General features: G+C 39.7%; 2 protein-coding genes and 1 long non-coding RNA gene across 6 annotated transcripts in view; 2 read left to right on the top strand and 1 right to left on the bottom strand.

Moving 5' to 3' along the window:
• Positions 1-1,117, top strand: part of LOC148388310 (adhesion G protein-coupled receptor D2) — a 91,584-nt gene extending 90,467 nt beyond the window's left edge. For both annotated transcript variants that reach the window (XM_088393677.1, XM_088393681.1), the window contains one exon: positions 1,021-1,117. The gene's annotated coding sequence lies outside the window, so the exon portion shown is untranslated. The remainder of the gene's footprint in view (positions 1-1,020) is intronic.
• The window catches only part of nr5a2 (nuclear receptor subfamily 5, group A, member 2), a 53,130-nt gene extending 36,416 nt beyond the window's left edge, over positions 1-16,714 (bottom strand). The window contains exons 1-4 of the mRNA XM_088393685.1: positions 16,158-16,714; positions 13,666-13,784; positions 10,778-10,919; positions 3,769-4,475 (exon numbers count right to left, since the gene is read on the bottom strand). Of these exons, the coding sequence (XP_088249811.1) occupies positions 3,769-4,475; positions 10,778-10,919; positions 13,666-13,784; positions 16,158-16,239 (1,050 nt within the window). The 5' untranslated portion in view covers positions 16,240-16,714. The remainder of the gene's footprint in view (positions 1-3,768; positions 4,476-10,777; positions 10,920-13,665; positions 13,785-16,157) is intronic.
• Positions 16,715-17,295: 581 nt separating this feature from the next.
• The window catches only part of LOC148388312 (uncharacterized), a 28,271-nt gene continuing 23,276 nt past the window's right edge, over positions 17,296-22,290 (top strand). For all 3 annotated transcript variants that reach the window (XR_015862022.1, XR_015862021.1, XR_015862023.1), the window contains exons 1-3: positions 17,296-17,353; positions 17,735-17,787; positions 18,870-19,005. This is a non-coding gene — a long non-coding RNA (uncharacterized LOC148388312). The remainder of the gene's footprint in view (positions 17,354-17,734; positions 17,788-18,869; positions 19,006-22,290) is intronic.

The following is a 22,290-nucleotide window of genomic DNA, read 5'->3' on the forward strand; positions in this document are numbered from 1 at the left end:
AAAAAAGAAAAGAGATATAGAAGAAGTGTCTGGATCCATCAAAAATAGTCCCTAAATGACTAAAACAAGCAGTGAAGTCACATTTGGACATGTCACAGGTTGTCGTAACTCTTTCTTTTCTATCAAGTTGATAGATTCAGTATACTGTATGAATAAAGTCACATTAGGATTTAATACCACGGATTCTGTGGCATGGTACTAAATTGGTAATGTCATCATTCGTTTGATATTTTTTTTAACCTAAGAGACAAGATAATTGAACTGCCAAGACCATTACAGCAGAATGCATGACAAGGAGATATTCTTCTGCGGAATCTGTAAAATGAATAAAGCAGATGTGAATATGATGACTGGATAATATCTATAAGATGTTTTTTTATCTTTTTTTCTTTTTTAAAGTTTTCCAGTAATTACCTGCTGGCTAGCGTGTGTTGACTAGGCACACAAAAGTGCTTCTGGTCCCAAAATAAGAGATCCATCCGGTTTATTAAAAGGTGTGGAGAGGAAAAAAAAGGGAGACAGCAGAAGTGTTGAAAAGAAAATTGAGTTCGTAAGGTTAGACATAAACATATGAATCATCAATATCATCCATCTCCCTGCTAAATTCTCTATTCCATTGTGTTAGTTGTTTGCGTTGGAACAGCTATCCCAAAATGCTTGCACAATGGAGAAGAGCGTAGCGCTAGACCAGCATGACACAGTCCTACAGTAACTGTGACAATTAACCAAAAGTAATAAAATACTGAAAAAAAGTTGAAAAAATACTATTAATCAACTACAAATATATCTTCGTTAATCCATTCATCTACAGCACTGGCATTTAGGCAGAACAATTAAATGGTCTTCACAAAATGCAAGATCATCATTAGTACGTGTTGATACTTTTTATGGCATTTTTATTGGAGGTGCTGTGAAATGTTTCTTCTTTATGAAAATTGAGTGCCTTGGCTAAATAAAGCTTGAGAAACTGGGCTAGTGGTTGGTGTGTTAAATTTGTCCATCTTAATGTCTCCTTACCAGAAAAACAAGGCTCAGCGTGCCACTCTGGAAGAGGCCAGGACAGGGATCTTCAAAAGGTCCCGCTAATGGCTAAATGCGTCCGAGTCCCGTGACAGAGGTAAACTTACGGAAACTAAATCTTTAAACACTTGTTTTGGCAGACATCTCGTACACACCCCCTGAGCTTGGCTCGATTACCAAAGAAATTCTTTTGTTCTTACCGTGCTAATAATAGTGAGCGCTCAATGTGCAAGTGTAGTCTGTGTTAGTGCGTCAGAGCGAGAGCGCAAAAAGGAGAGAGCCCAGGAGATGAATATATATATTTAGTTACCTACAGCTTCATGCCGGCTACTCGTGTGACAAACTTTTAATTCTACTCTGCTTCCTGTCTTTGTGCTTTCTAGCCAATAACCAAACATCACAAGCCAAACAGAACAGATAGATTCTATTGCACGTCAAATTCTGAACACACTTTTTTTTTAATCAACACTAACTACTATAAATGATCATTTTTAATTAAATAACCGAAAAGGAACCACATTCACGTTCATCTAGTAAGTGGGGAGAGCTAAGGTTATTTGAGTCTGTGATTTTTCCAATGCCGTAATTGAGCTACAAACATCAGTAGCAGAATTGGGTCATGAAACACACATGTAACACGGTCACAATCAAATTCAAACGTTAATTCAAACATCCGTAAAACGTAGGAGGGAAACCATTGTCAAAAGTATTTGACGTAAGAGGCCAACTCAAAACATGGGCCATAAAACAGCAATAACAGTGCTCCATTTGTTGCATTAATTGAGCCTCACCACCATTGACACTAAAATATGCTCAATTACGTATTAGTCAGTAAAAGCCTGTGCAATGTGTTGTAGGCATCCATAGTATTTATAATCATTTAGAAGGGCCTTTTGAAAAGTTATTAGAGTAGCCCGCCATCAGCTAAATTATCATCACCCATCCCAAAATAAGAGGCTGTCCGGGCAGAGAAGTGAGGGTGGGGGGTTGCTCAGGAAGAGTATTGTCCTCTATTGAGCCCATGTCATTCTCTACTTTTGTAACAGGCACCTGGCTCATTTGCTATCAAGCTTCAGTAATATGGTGGTCATTAGGACAATAAAAAGACATTACATTCCACAGCTAATCAGGGTGCGACAGACACAAGTGGTTGTGCTAATTGAATTAGGATAAGTGTATGGGAAATTGCGGTGCAAAATGATCATTCAAAATTAATGGACAAAGAGTACACAATGATTAGCAGTAGCCGCACCCTGCATGGTTGTGTGTGTGTGTGTGTGTGTGTGTGTGTGTGTGTGTGTGTGTGTGTGTGTGTGTGTGTGTGTGTGTGTGTGTGTGTGTGACTGTAGTAGCGAGGATCTCAACTGAATGCAAATGCAAATCCCCCAAAAATGTCAATAGCTGCGACACACAGTGTGCTAAATGTCAGCATGTGCTTTCAAGTACTTTGTAATTGGCTCCCTTTCATATGTTAAAAAAAAAGAATTTATTACATGTATTATTTGCCATCTGAAAATAAAATTACTTTCAATATGTGGAGGTAATTTTATGACTGCCCTCGGCCTTTTAATAAGCACTTGAGCCTTTGGCATTGTGCTATGCCAGACAAAAGGTTGCGACAACAGAAGTACGTAAAAAGACATGAGAGACAGACTGATCAAACTGAAGACCATGCCGTTCAATATATTAACCTTCGATCAGGAAGAAAATAAAACCACGATGGTGCATGTGGGCGCTATGTCGAATCATGGCCTCGTAAAATATATACAAATGGTTTGTACCTTCACTGACATTATGTCAACCAGGTACGTATGGATACGTACATTTGGTCGCAATTCCTGGAGCTCTTGTCAGATTTTCTGAAGCCCATTCTTGGAGAAATGTAAGAATGTAGGAAGAAGTGTGGTGCTAAGCTTGTTCATATGATTAGTATTATGATTTGTTTTTGATGTGTGTCTGAGATGGCTACTGATGTGATTAGGCTTACAAATCACAAAAGAAGTTTGATGACCCTGTATGTGGTTGTCAACTGGAGGAGTCACCGTCAGAAATGTGGAAAAATCTGTAGTACAGTCAAATGATATTCCTTAAAATACAATTTACACCAATATGTCCATTAAGATGAAAAAAAGAAGTATGTCATTGGATCTTGTCAGTGACCCAAAATTCTAATATGTTGCCAATGTATACCAATCAATTGTCCAACGGTACAAAAGTAGTAGCTTTGTGGATATCAGCCCTGGGACAAGAGCGCTACTACCGGGGATCAAGTCAGTCTTGATATGCTTTCAGATCACATTTGCCGTATTGTATCTCCTCTGACTCTTCAGTCAATATGCTAACCAGTGATACATCACACGGAGTGCGCACAGTCAGATCAGAGGAATCACTCATGGGCAGATAAATCAGCCAGACTACAACCCAATGAAAAAAGACCTGGAGTTATCGCAGCCCATAGCCAAAATGTGTCATGTTCGAGAAAAATACGAGTGGCTGCTGAATTGCTGATCAGTTATTAGGACAGTTTGCGTCCACAGTCCTGTGAAGATTGGTGCTGAAGCAGTACATATGAGAGGCAGATTAAAGACATGTCTTCCATCGAGTGATTGAATCAATGTCCACTGACTTTGTTTCTATTTTTGTAGATAGTGAATCATCTGTGTAATGCATGCAGACAATCGCATATTTGGACTCAACTATTACGAACACAATTTTTGAAAGATGTCTTGACACGCCATGCGCACCCACCTTGAGTTCACGAAAGAAGATGCTGCTGCGAGCCCACTCCACGATGGAGAAGAGCGTTTGGTCAGCCATCTTGCACATGAGACCGAAGGTGTTGAGCTTTTCGTGCTTTCCCCGGCTGGCCTGCTCCTGCTGCAGGTAGGCCAGGATCTTCGCTTGAATCTGAGGCTCGTCCGGTTCACACTTGAGCAGCTCTACGATCAGGTGGGGGAAACTGGGTGGCGAGCCCGACTGGTAGGCATCAACGTAGGCGTAGCCCATGATGGACTCAGGGGAGCTGGTGTATGGGTCTGGGTACTCAGACTTAATGGTGCGTGTGCCTTGGAAGTGTCCGTAGGCCGTTTGGTAGCCCTGCAAGCTGCCGGCATGCGGTGGCATTGCCATGCTGACGGGTGAAGTGACGAAAGGACTGCGGTCATAGTCTGTCGGGGGTAAGGCGGTGCCATGATGGTGGTGGTGATGGTGGTGACTGGCGTGGTGGCCAGCGTGATGGCTCAGCGGAAGGCCCTTGGAGGCAGCTGAGTGAATGTTCTGAATGGCTGATGAGATGGTGAGGTCGGTAGGGACAGCCTGCATCACCTGGCTCATGGCCTCGATTTTCAGGCCGTTAGCTCGGATCAGTGCCTTCTTCTGTTGCTTGAGGGCTCGGTCACGTTTGTACATTGGGCCGAACTTGTTGCGTCCTCCTCGCATACGATCTGCTCGCACAGCTGGAAAAGACATAATGACAAAGAGAAAGAAAGAGGCAAAAATATTATTACTGCCATTCAATGAGCACCATGTTAATAGGATTTGGTACAAAAAAGAATTAGGATAAAACTGGCATATTTTGGAAATAAATTGTATCATTCTAACCATAACCCCCTGACCCATTTGTATCCCATTTTTGTTTGGTGTTATGGCAGGTTCTCCATGTTTTTGGCTTGTGGTTGCGAAAATAATGTCCAATTTGGTTGCAGATGAAAATGTGCAAATAGATCTGTGGAAATAAATTTATAAAACATTTGTTCACTGTTAAATGGTGCAATAGAAATGAACTTAATAGTTGTAATGTCTATGTAGGACAAAGGTGTTCTGCTGTGATTACACTTGACATTGTTGACTTTTAAAGCCCACAGGTCTACCTGATAGTGAAGTTACTTATTCACCAAAGACACAAACCTCCCTGCATGGAAATACAAATGGAAAACAAAGCTAGCCACATAAAGAAATCTTTTTAAAGACCTTTGACTAATTAAGAATATTTAAAAGCTTGAAAACCAGCCTGGATAGACCAAACTACATGCTGACAAGTTGCATGGAGGTTCTCCCCTATGCCCTATAATCTTCATGCAGGATCCCACGGCGAGGATCACATCGTGTGTGTGCTCTTGGTATGTCTAATGAATGAGACGGTTACACATTGGACTGCTACGGGGGCCATGTGTGATCTGTCTGACTGCTGCCATCGCAAAGCTGCTCTGCTGCCTCCCAGTTGGGGGGTGTGGGAGTTAATTATTCATATTTAATCACCCTTTACTCCGACCCCGTACAAAGAGCTAATAGATATCAGGGATGAAACAACAGAAGACCTCATTGCAATACTACAGCAATCGGCCATCTGTAGTATTTTATGCTTTTGGCCCCTCTTGCATTTTGATTCCTGGGATATCATGGTGACTTGGCCCTGGTCCACTACAGCTCATAATGTCTTAATAGATTAGTAAAGGAACACTTGAGGACTGAGTAGTGGGTGTGGAGTACTGGAAAGGATGAGGTCCCCCCCCAGTCCCCCTACGTACCCCCTTTACATGCACTCCAAAGCTGCCTTGGGAGTGATTTTAATGACCTCCGTTAGAAAAGTGCCTGTCACTGATTTGAATGCTACGATCTAACGCACACACACACGTGCACACACACACATGCAAGTACACGCACACGCACACACACACGCGCACACACGCACGCGCGCACATACACACGTATGTATGTCTTGATCACAAATATAGATTGGAGGATAAAGTCTTGACACCTCAAAGAGCTTGTAACGCATACGTCGTGCATTACTCAATGACATACAACAGCCTCACTGGAACGTAACACACACTGCCAGGGATCATCATGAACATTTTTACTTGTAGAATCTTGACTATAAAATTACGGGGTTGTGAGAAATGTATCCATTTAATCATTTGTGTGCGTCCATTTAAGAGTATTAACGACTTCTACACAATGTTGCAATTAATGAGCCAAGAAACCAATAGGTGGCCTAGCCCTAGACAAATGAGGCTCAGTATTTTTTTTTTTTACAGGGACACATCCGGAAAATAAGGACAAGGCGTATTTCTGTGCTCACAAATACCCCTACAAACACAAATACACTCCCAAAAAAACCCCACATAACTTAATTTTTTACATCCACAAACGCGTGCAGTACACAAACATATCTAGAGGCCTCTGTTCAGCGTCACAACTTTTTCTTATGTTCTTTTGTGTGTTTTGTACTTTTTTTAGATACTGCTTTTGTTTGTTTCCTTGGTCCCATTGTGTTTTAGTCATACAGTTACATGTTGTCTCTTGTATTTATTTTTAATAAATATTTTTTAACATACTACATTCTTTTCTTGACACACATGGAGCAACATACAAACCTTTCCATACACACGCACACATGATGCACACACACCGCTCAGTGCTTATGTCCTCTGATTTATGGTTGTTTAATATACAGGAATATTAAGTGCACGCAGGTGAGGATCCCTGTCGGTCGGCAGCATATTAATGGTTCCTGCAGAGCCTTGCTGACACCCTGTTTGTCATGTCTGGGCCTCGGCCTCTGCTCCGGATGCACCCTAGCCTGTGCTCACACATGAATACCTATGATATCTACGTATAAGTAATGGGATGCGTATCGTTTTACAGTACAGGTAGTAGGAGGCTGAATACAGACAAATCAACGGAGAGGTAGATGGATAAGAAACAGTAAGTTAAATAGAAATATATATTTTTTTAATATATATTTTTTAAGTGACTACTTAGGGAACATTACCCACCAAATTCTCATTAAAAATAGAAGGCAGTGAAAATGTTGGCCAAAATGATGGCCAAGATAATGGGCTGATATTGTCTATGAAAACAAAGTATTGTTTTGTCTGTATAGACTGATGCTGCTCTTTTATTGGTGTAAATAAAGTTGTGGATGGTGAGGGTGTGTTTAAATTTAATAGATGTAGGCCTACTGTAGAAGACCCTCTTCCGACTAGAAAGAAAGTAACAGGTCTTCAAGGTTAATTAGCTTCAATTATGAACCACACTGCATCTTTTAGGCGATCCCCTCAGTGAAGGAGACATTAGGCAAGTCACTGAAGCATATAATCAAGGTATCTTCTAGAATATCCCCCCCAGTGGGGGGTGATACTCAGATGTAACATGCTTCATCAGCTCCAGTGTTAATGGGTTGAAACCTTGCTGGAATCTTACCTTCTTTCTACCAATGGTTCAACTGGCTCATATGCCACAGTGTACAGCATATTGGCAGATCACTGTGTGCATGTGGTTAAAAGAACCAGCTCATCTCCAATTTCAAATGTGTGGTAGGCATTATTCTGAGCATTTTGTCATAAATAAATAAAAATAGAAAATAAAATAAAATAAAAATCAATCAATCAATCAGCACTTTGATTGCCTGTAACGTGAACAAACTCAAACTGCAAACATCTTGTCTGTGTTGTTTTTAACCCATCATTTTGAAGCAATTATGAGTCAGATGTGTTAGGCACTCCATTTTCTATTTACCATTTTTCATACCCTATAGTAAAATAGGGAGCATCTTAAAAATGATGGTCCTTTGATATAATTCAGTATGGTCCTTCTATATTAATTAAGGGTTTCTCAAATGAATGAATTTTTTACAAGAACCACCGAAGAAAAGGTGTGTCTCTTCGTACGAGATAGAATGGTCTGCCAGCACCCTCAGCAACTCAAATTATTTGTGCCCAAAGACCATGGGCCTGATTTACTAAGATTCCAAACAGGTACTAAATTGCGTGCTCACTCTGACAGATTTTGCGCACTATTTATGGGTGTGTTGGGTGAAATCTATTGAGACTGCTGTCTTTTACTAAGCTCTTAAATGGCCGGTGCTAAACTGCATGAATACTCAGTCTAACAGATTGCATGCTGTCGGCCAAAGTTGTAAATATGGTCAATATTTAAAAGAGGGTTTTGCACTTAAGGTAACTGACGGTTTTTCAATCATATAAACTTTGGAGAAGCACAAGAAGTGCAAAATAAAGTTTGAAGTGATGGAATTGGAAGTGTAATTGGAAAACAAAAAAATATATTATTAATTTACACCAAAGAAATCTATTACTCCCATAATTTGGGGAAAGCCAGCAACTGCACAAAAGCCAGTGGTAAGCTTGCTTCATAAAGACTATGTTAAAACTCCCAAGACCACTTCTCATTTGCGTGCTTATTTACACCTGCCTTTCAGACATAGAATGTAAAATCAGCCTTTGCAATTTGTCTGAAGTCACATTGCATGTATGATTTCAACAGTTTGCAAATACACGTCCCAGAATGTGCAAAATGAACCGCAACTTGAATTAGTTTTGCATGACTGGCAAGCGCAATCCTGGATGCCTAAAGTAAGTGGATCAATTTCCACCGCTATTTTCTTAAGCAATCATCTTTGCGCCCATTTTTGCAACCAACCCTTCAGTAAATCAAACTTCATATCTTTTGTTTTTTTGAGGGCCACCGTCGTTCCAAAGTACCCAGTGAACGGATTGGAATAGAATATAATTCTATCATGCTGATCTTTTTAAAATTAATTAAGACTGACATTCCTACTGTAGTACTATTAAAATGTTTTCTTCTTTTGAAATTTCACACACCTCCTAAAATTCCACACCGACGCGAGGATAAACATTTTAACAATCTTGAATAATTTCCAAACTAGAAACAGCAGACTGTACTGGCTGCTTGCAAATCAACCAACATTAGATAATCAAAATAAACTCTCACGCAGTTGGTTTCCACTCGTTTCACATTTTGCTCCAAGCTGCTCTGTCATGCCATGAAATAAGCGTGAATCCGAACGGGCTCCCTTTTATCATTACTGTGTCTTTCCAATTGCAGCTTCACGATCTCGCCTGTGGCCCTCTGAACACCTTTGGCCTTTTCATGAATACATGTATTTGATAAGGAGTTGTGTGTGTGTGTGTGTATGTGTGTGTGTGTGTGTGTGTGCACGCGTGTGTGTGTGTGTGTGCGTGTGCGTGCGCGTGTGCGTGCGTGCGTGCGTGTGGCAGGGGGTGTCAGCCTTCCTGTGGAGGAGGGCTTTAGTGGTTGTGGCAGGAGTCGTCCACTGGAGATCCTGGGCCTTGACAGAATGCTGGAGGGCCTGTCGTGGCCCCGAGCTGAAAGTTACTGCCAACAAACCAAACACGGAAAACTGTGCGCCCACGTCAGCTGGAAAATGGCAGGATGGGATGTCGTGCCCAGCGGCCATTCATGATTAAGAGCGATTAATTACTCCTCGCATGGAGGGAAGAAGGGAGAAACTTCCGGAAAGATTTTACTTCAGGAGTTTGTTAGTTTGCTTTTATACCATGCCTGTCTTTCCTTATAGGACGGTTGACAAAATTTTTACTATACACTACTAGTTAAAACAGTGAACACAGTTTCTCATTTAATAGAACTAGAAATTGTGTCCAAACTTTTGACTGGTAGTGTATAAATACCAAGATTACAATAGAGAATAGCAATATTGGTTCTCTATTAAATAATTACCATCTTGTTTTATTATCATTGTAAAGTGACCTATAGGCCCACATATGCCCTAGAATTTGTGATTTCAGAATAAAACTAATTGATTTGAAATATTACCTTTGAAAAGGAGGATTATTTGCCCTGCCATGCTGTCACCATTCAACTTTAGCTATGTTTGAGCCGTCTTCGGAGCTGCGTTCAAATTAAACAAAGAGGCTTCAAACTGGCCGGCCAAAAGTATCATCATTACCATTCTCACCCTCATGCCAAGTTTGAGATTTTTTTTTATTCCCTGTCTGGCAGGTATTAAGTGTCCAGCAGCTACCAGATACCCCCAAACTCCCTCTGACCTCCATTTAAAATACTAATAAGCATTGCTAGTTTTCAACACACAGGAGGAAAGGAGAGGTGTTCCAGTAGTCAAAAAAAAAAACATGCAGACAATTTTATTGTCAAAGGAGGTATTCAACTGGTGTAATGTACTTTTGTGGATATCTCAATTTGGAATAAAAGCTATTCACACTCCAAATGATCATGGAATAATACATTTCAAGCCAAAGCATGAATGGCTTCTGCTACAAAGCATTCAACTGTGATTTCATGGAAAATGACGAATTTGTCATTTCACAAGAACGCTAAAAGTTTATAAAACACCTGTGTGGACGTCCAGAGGCAGTCAGCCTCCTACTTGAACTGCTCCATGCAATAATTTTTTCCTTCCACTCTCAGTGATTGCAAACAGGCATCGTATCTTGAAAACTATATGATGCTTAGCAAAGAATGTTGCCTGTTTTTGCCTTTTCACTTCTGCAGATGTGCATAACTTTTACTTTGCTTTTTATGGAGTGGTGTTCTCATAAAACTCCCATAATGAGCAAAGTGAAGTACATAAATGTTTTTGTACAGTAAATAGATTACTGGTCATACAACATGTCAGCCTAACTATTGAAATATGTCTGAGTCTTTTATATCTTTTATGCTTGTTATGCACATAAAAGCCGTCTCCACTTGTATGCATATCATTTAGACAAGAAACTTTTTGAACTCCCAAATATATATATATATATATATATATATATATATATATATATTTTTTTTTATTTTTTTTTTGCTAAGTGAGCTTTTTAACAAAGAACACAAACGCACACAGTTAGATGAAGCAGGCAAGATGCTGAATTACACGAGCAAAAGACCAGGAAAAACATTTTCTAGTCACGTTGGCATTTGAAATGTTGTAATTGCGAATGTATTGCTTTACCTTCCAGCTTCATGCCGACAGTGAGGCACTTTTGGAAGCGGCAGTACGGGCAGCGCTTCCTCTGGGTCTTGTCAATCTGGCAACTCTGGTTCTCAATACATGTGTAGCGCTTGTTGTTCTGGACCGTGCGCTTGAAGAAGCCCTGCGGAGGGAACCAATTAACATGTCAACCTGCCTGACCCCATCCATTTGATGGTAATGCACCCATTCACACGCACACTGCTTGAATGTACTCACGCACACGCAGCTATGTCACACAGTTAATATAGAAAGAAGAAGTTATTGCGCTTGTTTTTAAATGAAATGTGCTGAGATGATTTTTTTAATATAAAGTCTCAACTCACTCACACTAATATTGTACAAAGATCGACATACAACATCTTTGTGTATGAAGTTAGTACCTAAAAAATACTCAACTCATTTATGATAGCCTCCTTTAGACTTTTGACGGAAATCAACTTTCCACTTTAATAAATTTAAGCACACGAGAACACGCGCAAATCCAATACATTTACATAATTCCCAGTTCCGGGATAATAGAGTTCCTGACTGCAACACGGAATTAATTATTGGCAAAAGCAATGAAAATCAAATGGAGGAAGGATGGGAGCAGGTATAATATATTCTAGATCCATAATCTTGGAGGACTGCATGCAGCATGAACCTGCTCTTTCTCTCCCAAATAAAATAAATTAAAAGAGGCGGCTGTCGTCAATATTTTACCAAACACGGATTTAATTAACAATCTGTATCGTTAAATAAAACATAAAGTTTGGTGAGTGCAAAAAATATCTACCAAACGTTATTAAACATGAAACCAAACATTTGGAAAGTCACTCAGTTTACCAGTAACTGCATGATGAATAAGTTTTAAAGTTTCTTTTAGTTTAATAGCGGTGTGGATATAAAAAGTACAAAATGAATCTATCCTATCCATACCTCCCACCCCCCTCCCTCCCTCTCTCTCTCCCTCATCCATCCATCCATCCATCCATCCATCCATCCATCCATCCATCCATCCATCCATCCATCCATCCATCCATCCATCCATCCATCCATCCATCCATCCATCCATCCATCCATCCATCCATCCATCCATCCATCGGGTTTACTGCACACAGCATTATTGTCGTCTACTCGCAAGCAGCAAGTATTTGACACTCCTTTATTAGTCGCACACCTGGAAATTCCAGTATACAGCAGCCAACCAAGGAGTTAGAAAACAACGGAGCTCTTTTCCTATTCCCAATAACAGTGATTAAATTATATCAAATATAACTATATTAAAACTCCATTTGTAAGTAGCCTTCATACATCCAATCATTCAAGTCGAAACAGTTTTTAATCCATTTGAATTTACTTTCAAAATGCTCACTTTGGAATTGTGCCATGACACATCTATACTTGAATTTAAATTGTGAATATTCTACACCTTGACCCTGACCTTTTCACCAACTCCTTGCAGAGATCAAAATTTCAGGCACCTCTCGCCAATACCTCACCCTAAGTCTGTTTTCTCTTTACTCTTTGCACTTGAATGGCAAAGGAAAAGCCCTCAATGCATGTATGCATGTTTTTTTTAAGGGGTGGGCTGACAGCAAACTAATACATCAGCTTGGCAATTACGAGGCTGCCATTGACAATCAAGGTGGCCTCTTTATTGAGTGAATCAATGATTGGTTAGCGGTAAATATCAATATTATTAATGTTTCAACAAGGATAGACAGTGCATCATTAAAACACCTCTTCATATGCAGCCTGGAGGCACACACAAGTACACGTACACACACACGCACGCACACACACGCACACACATACACACGATTTGGAGTAAAAAGGCGCGAGGGTGTGTTTGAGGCTGAGAAGCTGCACAGATGCCACTGACGTCTCTGTGAGCAAGTGCCTATAGCATCTCAAGGTTACAATACGGAATTCAATCTATAACATCTGCTTTAAATAGTGACCACATAGGCAAAAAATGCAATATCACTGAATCAATACTGTATTAAAATACAGTACATACTCTATGTACTTCAAGTTGTATTAACGCAGAGACATTTGCCATGCTAATGCCTACATGAAGAGAGAACAGGAAATAGGACAAAAACCTGCTGATGGAGCTCAAAGTCAAAACAGTTTACTTTGCAGCCGCGTTTGTATGAGGAAGCCTTTTTCCATTCAGACACTGTCGTTCGGCTCTTAATGAACTTGCGATGAGAGTTTCACACGTGCATAAGTATACAAAGGGAGTTATAATAACCACAACATATCTCACCGTTATGAGTCTAATAATACTCTCGTTTGTTTGACACAGAGGTATTAACTTCACAGTATTGCATTGTCTGTGTTGTAAAACTGTTCTCAACCCTTTTTATGTGTAGTGGCCCCGTTTAGCAAAACACAGGGCTCAAAATATTACAAGCGGCTCTTGGATTGATGCAATGCAGTTCTACTCTACAGATAATTACACTCATAATAATAAGCACACTTTTAGCAATTAATACTGCTCCTATCGTGCCGATCAAAGCATTATTTTTTGTAAAAACAGAATGTGATACAGCCTTTATATTGCATCTCATTATTGTGCAGGTGTACCTAATGTTGCGGCCTTGAGTTTTATTTTGTGTAGCTTAGTGTTTTGCAAAATTATGTGAGCATACCACAATAAGAAAAATATTTCGCTCTTGTAGAATTTCACTTGCTTTTGTTAGCAAATAATCCCCAAACGTGAGCAAAGTGCGTTTAACACCCTGGAATAGGTTCAAAGGTCCAAAGTCTAGGTTATGAAGCCGCGTCACGGATGTTAATACTCCCGACCCCCCGCCCCCACCCCACCACACACACGCGTGCACACACGCACACACACTAAGAGGAAAAAAATGTCCAACCTTGCAGCTTTCACAGGTGAGGAGTCCGTAGTGGTAGCCTGAAACCTTGTCTCCACACACGGGACACATCTCGTCCAGGTCTTCGTCATATGAGTAGTCCATCATTTTTAATTGTGGAACTGCAAGAGACACATGCGTACACAAAATAGACTGTCACAATGCTGACTGTATTCAATTTGGAGCGCAACACGGCCCAAATAGGTGACGCTCCGTAAAGTTTTGCCTTGGGGACGTTTATTTTCAAGGGTAAACGGAAAAACGACGCACAGACGCTGTAAACGATCTCGCTTAATTCCTGCACATTGGATTGCAAATCTGACGCACCCCCAAAAAAGAAGACGATGAAAGTGAGTCTCATAAATATGCAATACATCCACGTCGAGCTCGCTGGGGGACAGATATTAGCGTTAAGGAGTGAAAGAGAACATATTGCCGCCCACAGACAAATGAAGACACAAGTGCGCGCGCACGCACATACGGACACGCACAAGTGCTCGTCACTGCAGGCCAGCACAGAAACAACCACGATTATTCCCTTTCTAACGAAAACAAAGCTGAAGGCCTCTTTATTTATGTATTTTTTTTATTTTTTGTATTTCACATTTTTGTTTTCTTGCGTGCATTCCGCATAATTGCAACGACAACCGCAATCCCAATCTTAATTTGAAGTTGTGTATTATTCGACATTATAGTATATTTATAAATTACTACCATTAAAACGTGCAGTTTATTTTATTTTTTACCTGGTTAATTATTCATTTCACTAATTACAAAGAGTTGCCTTATTCAGATGAAAAAGAGGTAGATTTGCAAATATTACAGCCGGTATAAAGGGGGGAGCTTACTTTTCTCTATTTGTTCAATTTTGTCTTCTTCGAGGCCTTCGTGTGAACAGTTTTGCCAGTCTTATATGATTTTTTGCAATTGGAATTATAATAATTTCCAAGGCAGTTGCATTCCTATATACGGATCAGCGCAACAAGTTGCACTGTGCCGCTCGGTTATTTTACATCCAGAAAGAGTAAAATGGAATAATAATAAAAACTGTATGGGTTTTAAAATGAAGTAAAAACAAACAAACAAACAAAATACACCGCGGGGCCTCTTCTCGTATGTGCAATATATTCACACAGTTTTGTCACATTAAAAGCACTTTCGGAAAGACGTTCAAATTGTAGAGTTTAGAGAGACCTGTACGACGTTGAATTAATGAAAAATACAGAAAAACGTACAGCGAGTTGCGCTCTTTTGCACCAATTTTCACACATGACAAGGACAATGAAAATACGCATTTCTGAATCGCGAAAATAAACACAAAGTTACCTTTAATTTGTAAATATTTTCTTTTCCAATCGTTGGCTTTTTACTGAGGCAATATACTCACTACAACATATCTGGCATTTGTAATCTCTAAATACTTCCAAGAAAAAGAAAAAAAAAACGTGTCCTGAGCTACCTTGTTTTATTGCGTGTGTAAAAGCAGATAAGTGTTCCCCTAACAAGCCACTCTTTTAGTTGACTTGTCAGGGAGTCTTGGCTCTGTTATCAGCATCTCATAAACACGCGCAGCTAATTGATTGCCCGCTTAGACCGCCGCGGAATGATAAAAGTATTTCGAGGTGCAGTTTGAATTTTATTTTGACAGGTGACGCAGTGACAAAAATGTTGCAACCTTGGTTTCTTTTTATTTTACTATACACGCCACAATTCAATCCGCTCTGTAACCATTTGTAAAATGATCGAGTACCTTAAATCCCAAAATATTAAATGAATACAAGGTCACATTGCAGGGATTTAAAAAAAAAAAACTATAACACGGCCAAACATGCGAAGAAATTTAAAAACACAAAATGTCTCACTGCAATATTGTTCATTTTTCAAATATATCTGAAACTTTAGTAATGTTTCACAATGTCTCTTAGAATATTTAAATACCACCTTTTAAGCATAATTTTCCCGATATAAGATGAAGATAGAAATGAATTAGTGTAATCCATGCAAAGAGTTGATGCAAATAATGTTACAAATTTAAACACTTTAAACTCGAGATTGATAAATAGCGAAGGAGGAAAACACTCCTGCCCCTCTCCCCACCCCTCACACGCGCACTCATACACATTAAATTACCGATCAGAATTAAGTCAAACGGGTCACTGGGTGCATACATTTATACACTCTATTTCGGCAGTTTGGACAGTTTTTACGCGCTCTGCGTCAGGACACGTCCAAATATAAGCGTGACTGTAAGTGATCAGTGGCAGGATCGCAAGCCACAAAATGCTCAAGTCAAAAAATACACTTTTACTTTTATTCCGACTCACAGACAGAGACCACAATTTGCTACAGAATGCTCTGCAAACCGAAACATCTTTGATTAGTCTGACAGCCAAGGAAACTATGAATTGATAGTATCACGTTCGTCATTTTGTTCTACCTAATAAAACAAGATTGGCACGTTTGTTGTCTAAAGTGAGAGGTGTGTCAACTCTTACCTTGCACGTTTCTTGGCATATGTCCCTGTTCCCCATACGATCGAGAGAGTCCCAGCGAGTCAGTCTCGACTTTGGGCAGCATGTCAGCGCCGCCGGCCTCAGCTCAGCGGGACACTCGTAAGCGAGTGACACTCTGATGGAATGGGCGCACTTTTTGTCAAAGTGGCCTGCGTCTTTCTCGAGCTATATCTGACGTTCTTCTGAAGGTCTCGGACCAAACGGGAAATAATGTTGAATATTGTCCTTGACAAAAGGAGCGCAATTCTACATGTCAGAATATCATTTTGCCACCCAAAAACAACAAACAAAAACGATACTGAGTCGCAGTTGCGCACTGAGCAAGGAATTGGGTCACCCAAACGCGCAAAACGTGGATTAAAACACGAAATAAGTTTTCTAGAATCGTCTCCAAATGTTTTGTTGGCGCGATAAACTATTAAAGTTAAAGTTAATAACTTAAAGCCTTGAGAAGAAAATCTGCGCGCTCCCCTGTGCGTAAAACCAGACTCGGTGCGTCAAGCCGGACTGCCTGAGATGTGGAAACCTCTTTTCCTCCTCTTCCTCCTCCTCGTCCCGCTGTTTACTCCCCTCCCTCCAATCCTCGACTCATGCGGCCGTCTGACGTCATTGATCCCCGGTCCAATCACACCAATGGACCGGGACACATCGCCTCGGGTTCGTCTCTCCAAAATCTCAGCTGTTAGAACCCGTTAATGGTGTACCTTAAAACTCGGCCTTAGTATCATGACTTGAAAGTGCACGAGCACATGCACGCGCAGACGGACATGGATAACTCCCTCACGCTCGTTTTTTTATGGGTGCACATGTTTATATTATGGTTACCTGCAAATGATAAGGATATAAACTTTCTTTCTTTCTTTCTTTCTTTCTTTCTTTCTTTCTTTCTTTCTTTCTTTCTTTCTTTCTTTCTTTCTTTCTTTCTGAGCATGTTGTGCTGTTATTATTATATTATATGATGTATAACGCCATATATATATATATATAAAATATTGTAGAATTCCCCTCCAACCTATTCACCTAATTTATACAAGTCGAAAACAGGGTTAAAAGTAGGGGGTGGGGTTTCATGTCAGGCAATTAGATAAGACATTTTCTGACATGATAGCACTGCTGGAATGATTAACCTGCAGGAGTGAGGGAGCTCCTCTCCGGGTCCTGAGGTGAAAGACATTGGGGTAGATACATGTGTTGCAATATATGTTTCAAAGTTATGGACCATCTCTATGTGAATGTTTACTGAATGTTGTATACAATGCAAAAAATGTGTAATTTATGTGGTATTATATTTTGAGGTTTCAAAAAAGTAACAACAAAAAAGAGCAAAAGAAATGACAGTAGCCAAGAAAAAATGCACTCAAACTTTGGACTCATCCGAGTTTTGAAATTAGGAGCACACACAAACATTGACATTCTAGCTGTCTGTTGGTATGCAGAATTGTGCGCTGGTTTACATTTGCAGATGTGTGATGTGTTGTGGGATCAGTATTATTTGTTCATATTCCTTTTGACTTTCCATTCTGCCCCAGGTCAACTACTTTTACTTGCTCCTTTCGCAGGCCTTTGACTGTGGACCGCACTGGATTGTTGGAGGAAACGGAGTGTGTCAACAGTAAGTGTTGACATTTGGGTTTAGGAGATAAACCTCACATTGGATCAAACAAAGGCTGTCCCCTTTGAGTGGAGTGCATGTGTGTGCGCGTCGATGTGCAGAAAGGTTTCAGTGCTGCAACTTTGCTGCTGACAACCTAAAGTGGAAGGACGCTGCTATCGTCTGAGGGTTTGGTTATCTCCTTCCCAAATGATTGGAAAAAACATGAAAGTGGGGCTTGTCAGAAGGTTACAGAGAACATGGGCCAACATTTTAATGAGATCTGGCTTTACAAAACAACAAAAACAGTTGGTAACGCTGATAAATAATTATCCAGAACATTTGCTTACTTATATAAAACATCAAAATGATAATTTTTTTTAAACTATGAAATTACATATCTCTGTGTAACACATTAACTATTCAAGTTATGAATGTGATAGTGTTTAAAAAATATATTATTATTATTTTAACAATTCTGTGACAATCGACAAGAGACCTGATTACATGTGTTTTACATTTTAGTCCAATGTTAAAATGATGCATTTTGAAACGGCCAAAGTATAGGAATTAAAGTAAATCATTTGAAAGTGGCAACTCATTCTGATATGACATTAGACCTGATCTATCTTGGACTATATAAGTCAACAATTTTAATTCTTATTACAATTTCATTAGATTCAAAGAGAATTGACCCCAAAAATATCCTTCAAAATTAATAGCTGTTTTTCTGTCTGACGTATCGTATAGTAAATAACTATTGTAATGCATAGAATACAGTACGTATAGTTTCTCTGTGTTGTTTTGACAAATGCATCAGAGTTAGGTTTATTACAAGGGTTTAGTAATCCCTAAATATGAGTAAGTAAAGTGCTACAGAGAGTATCAATATTAGTGGTCCAAGGAGATTAAAAGTTGACAAAAATATGGTGGAGCAATGTGACCCAGAGCAGGTCAAGGCCTGACACTTCCTCGCATCTGATGAAATGTCAGTCAAATCAGAATGGAGGATAGTAAACCAGATGGTAAATTTAATAAAAGAGTGGTGTGAATCTGGGAAGGAAAGCCTCAGTGGGGAGTTACGGCGATAATGTTTTTCACAGAAGGAAGGAAGAGCAGAAGATGACGCATAGATGAAAGCTCAACATAGAAGAAAAGACCACAACACAGAGTTGGGAGGAAGTTTCGTGGGGTTAGAAGTCCAGTGACTTGTCCAAGATCACCATTCAGATGATGCAGGTTTGGACATCAACGCAATGTATTTTCCAATGGCATTAAACATGACGCAATTGATGCAGAATACTCAAGCAAACAAATGCTACAAAATTTACAGTTATGCCAACTTCTGCGTAACAAGACATAGATCTCTGGATTAGGTTTTGAACATGGCAGCTTTGCTCGGAAAGTGGCCAATCTCTAGTTTGTTCAGTAGGTATCTCGGCCAAGACTTCCTTCGTTGTTAAACCATCGTAATTTATGGTCTGATAAGCAAGTGGAGGCATAAACTATTGCATTTGAATGAGATACTCAAATCTACTACTATCACAAATTCAACACAACAGCAACAACAACTACAATGACCACAACATTTGATCACTTATGTATTCTTTACCAACGGCATCTCGGCATATATGAATAAACATTAAGTAGAATTCACATGATCGTTTTTGAGGCCCATCGGCAAATTAAGCAATCAGAGATGTCCCATTTAATCGCAAGCTGTATTAGTTTCTTTTCACCTAAGATTTATTGCATATAATTTTTCAAGCATATGTGCCTTGGTTTAACGATCTTTGCCATGATCCAAGGACGGGGAAAAAAAAGGTGTGGTTTGAATATATAACGTTTATTCATCAGTAAATAATACCATTTTGATTTTCAGTAACAATATAGTTGCTTTCACAACATCCAATAACAAGGAAAAAACTAAATAGTTTAGTTAGAAGGTGGGTTGTAGAGAAATGTTGGTTACCACAAAATTTGGTCAACACAAAAAATTATGCCTTGAATCTGGAATTAATCATTTTAAAACCATAGTTGTAATCAATGAAACCAATGTTTGGTTCCGTGCCTGGCAGACTTTTCCGGTGACACGAGGAGGCTAATGCTCAGGGTTTGTTTTATAGTCATAAAATGACAAGAATAATGTTTTGTCATTGGAGACATGGGGTTGTTTGGAAACGGGGGTCACGGGAACCAGGGAACGTTCACGTGACTACGAACCGGTGACTGACCAGATGCACTCTATGATCTTTGAGACTACTATTCTTGTTGTCAGTGCTCAGTAAGACTTCAGAAAAACCCTGTCAGTTAACATCGTCCATGGCTACATCTATAAAAGTCAGTTTAAACTCTCCCTTAAGCCAGATATCAACAACACCCAGAAGTCCCCGGATTCCCTGCGACCGAGCTCATCTGAGATGGACTGACGCAAAGGGGAAAAATATGTTGTGGTCTGACAAGTCCACATTTCAAATCGTTTTGAATGTCATGTCGTGTCCTCTGAGCCACAGAGGAAAAGGATTGTTATCAGCGTAAAATTAAAAACATCTCTGAAGGTATGGGGTGTGTTCCAAATCTGTGAAGGCACCATTAATGCCGAAAGGTGCCTACTGACATTGGAGTTCCCATTGAAGCAGTGCCTTTGTAAGGAACGCCACCGCTTATTTCAGCAAGACACTGCCAAGCCACATTCTGCACTTGTCACAACAGTTTAGCTTGGCTTGGAGTGTGAGTGCCAGACTGGAACGACAGCACTCCAAACCTGTATCCCATCCTAAATGTGTGGCACATTATGAAGCGTAAAATATGACAACCGAGATCTGTCGCGAAACCGATGTTGTACATCAAGCAAGATTGGGAAGAAACTCCACACACGAAGCAAATTCAACAATTCGTGTCCGTAGTTCCTAAGTGCTTACTGAGTGTGAGGGGTGATGTAACTCAGCTGTAAACATGCCCCTGATCCAGCTTTGATGAAACATGTTACAGGTTTCAAATTCAAAATGAATCAGTAATCACCCCCCAAAAATAAGTAAATAAAAAAAAGTTCTTCATGGGCATTAAATATCTTCTTTTTCCGCTGATTGTGCTCAAACCGCGCTCGTCTCAAACTTTGAATGGTCAATCAAATACAATCGTTAAGCACTCGGACTACGATGGGAACTCACGAGCTTTTATGTATTTCCACATTACTGAATTACTTGATCACCAATGAACTCAATTGAAGTTAAATTGCTATAACGAAGCGCAAAAGTGACAGTCCAACTTAAGACGTCAGACATGAGAGAACTCCAGCAAGGAGACGTTTAAATATGGAGAATGAGAAAGTGCAGCAGTATGAGAAAGTAGTCACACACATATAATTCTCCATAGCGTAAACATTTTTCTCTGAGAATGTCCTGGAATATGTGCTGCGGTGGCTGTGATTTACGCAATCCAACCACTTCTCCGTCCACACTCTCAGACATACATATGCACCCACACACGTTCTGGCATGCTGCAAATGATAATTAATGTGTCTCCTTCTTTCCAGACACTTTAAGACCAGAGGGTGTAATTGTTACTTTTGCATGTCCAAGCTCTCTCGGTACTGAATGCGCTTTCTATTAAAGTTATACTATTTAATGCGACTTATTTTTTCTTACATCACGGCAAATTTAAGCACGTGAAACATTGTCTTACCTTTTTATGACACCTGCCAACAGGTGATGCCCCTCAAGGATATGCATTCTGACCTCTGAGAAACTGTTGGAGTAATTCCTCAAATCTGGAAGGTTGGTGTTGATGTAAGAAGTCATTCTTAGAGATAAAGACATTTGATGTCATTTAAAAAAAAAAAAAGTTTTGTTTTTACTTAGGAAGCACGATGGGGTTGTGGTTAGCACTAACCACAGGCTCACGATAGAGTTTCCATGTTTGAATCACAACACTGGCAGTCCTGTGTGGGGTTTGCATGGTTGCTTGTGTAGGTTTACCCGGGGGGTCCTCTCCACATCCCCTAAACTTCCATGTAAATTTAATTCCTTGAGTTATAGGTGTGAATGTGAGTTTTTTTTTACATTTGTTCCGATTGACCAGAAACCACTCCAGGGCTTATTTGACGGTTCACCCGTGACACAAATGAAGATAACTAATTAACAGTAGACAATCATGGATTATTTGAGCAGTCTTTATCACTTCTGCATATTTTCCTTATGTACATTTGCAAAATGCTGAAATGTGAACAAAACTTTATCTAAACATTTTCCGTGTCCTTTAATCGACTTCAATGTATAGTAATACTAAACTCATACTTAATGTTTTTGTAAATTTTGGACTAGAACAAAGTGGATTTTTTTCAGCAGTCTGGAATGCCTGCATGCTCTATTTTTATTTAAATACACAAGGAATGATGGAGATATTAAAGTCAGGATTATGTAAAGTGGATATCTATGTGTACACTACGTCACAAATTTTCAAATAGAATGATAATGGAGGAAGCACTGTAGTCTTATGATATACGACATGATCTTTGAATGGATT

Source organism: Syngnathus floridae, chromosome 13, assembly GCF_059516105.1.
Source record: "Syngnathus floridae isolate MCC-2025c chromosome 13, RoL_Sflo_1.0, whole genome shotgun sequence".
Classification (NCBI taxonomy): Eukaryota; Metazoa; Chordata; class Actinopteri; order Syngnathiformes; family Syngnathidae; genus Syngnathus; species Syngnathus floridae.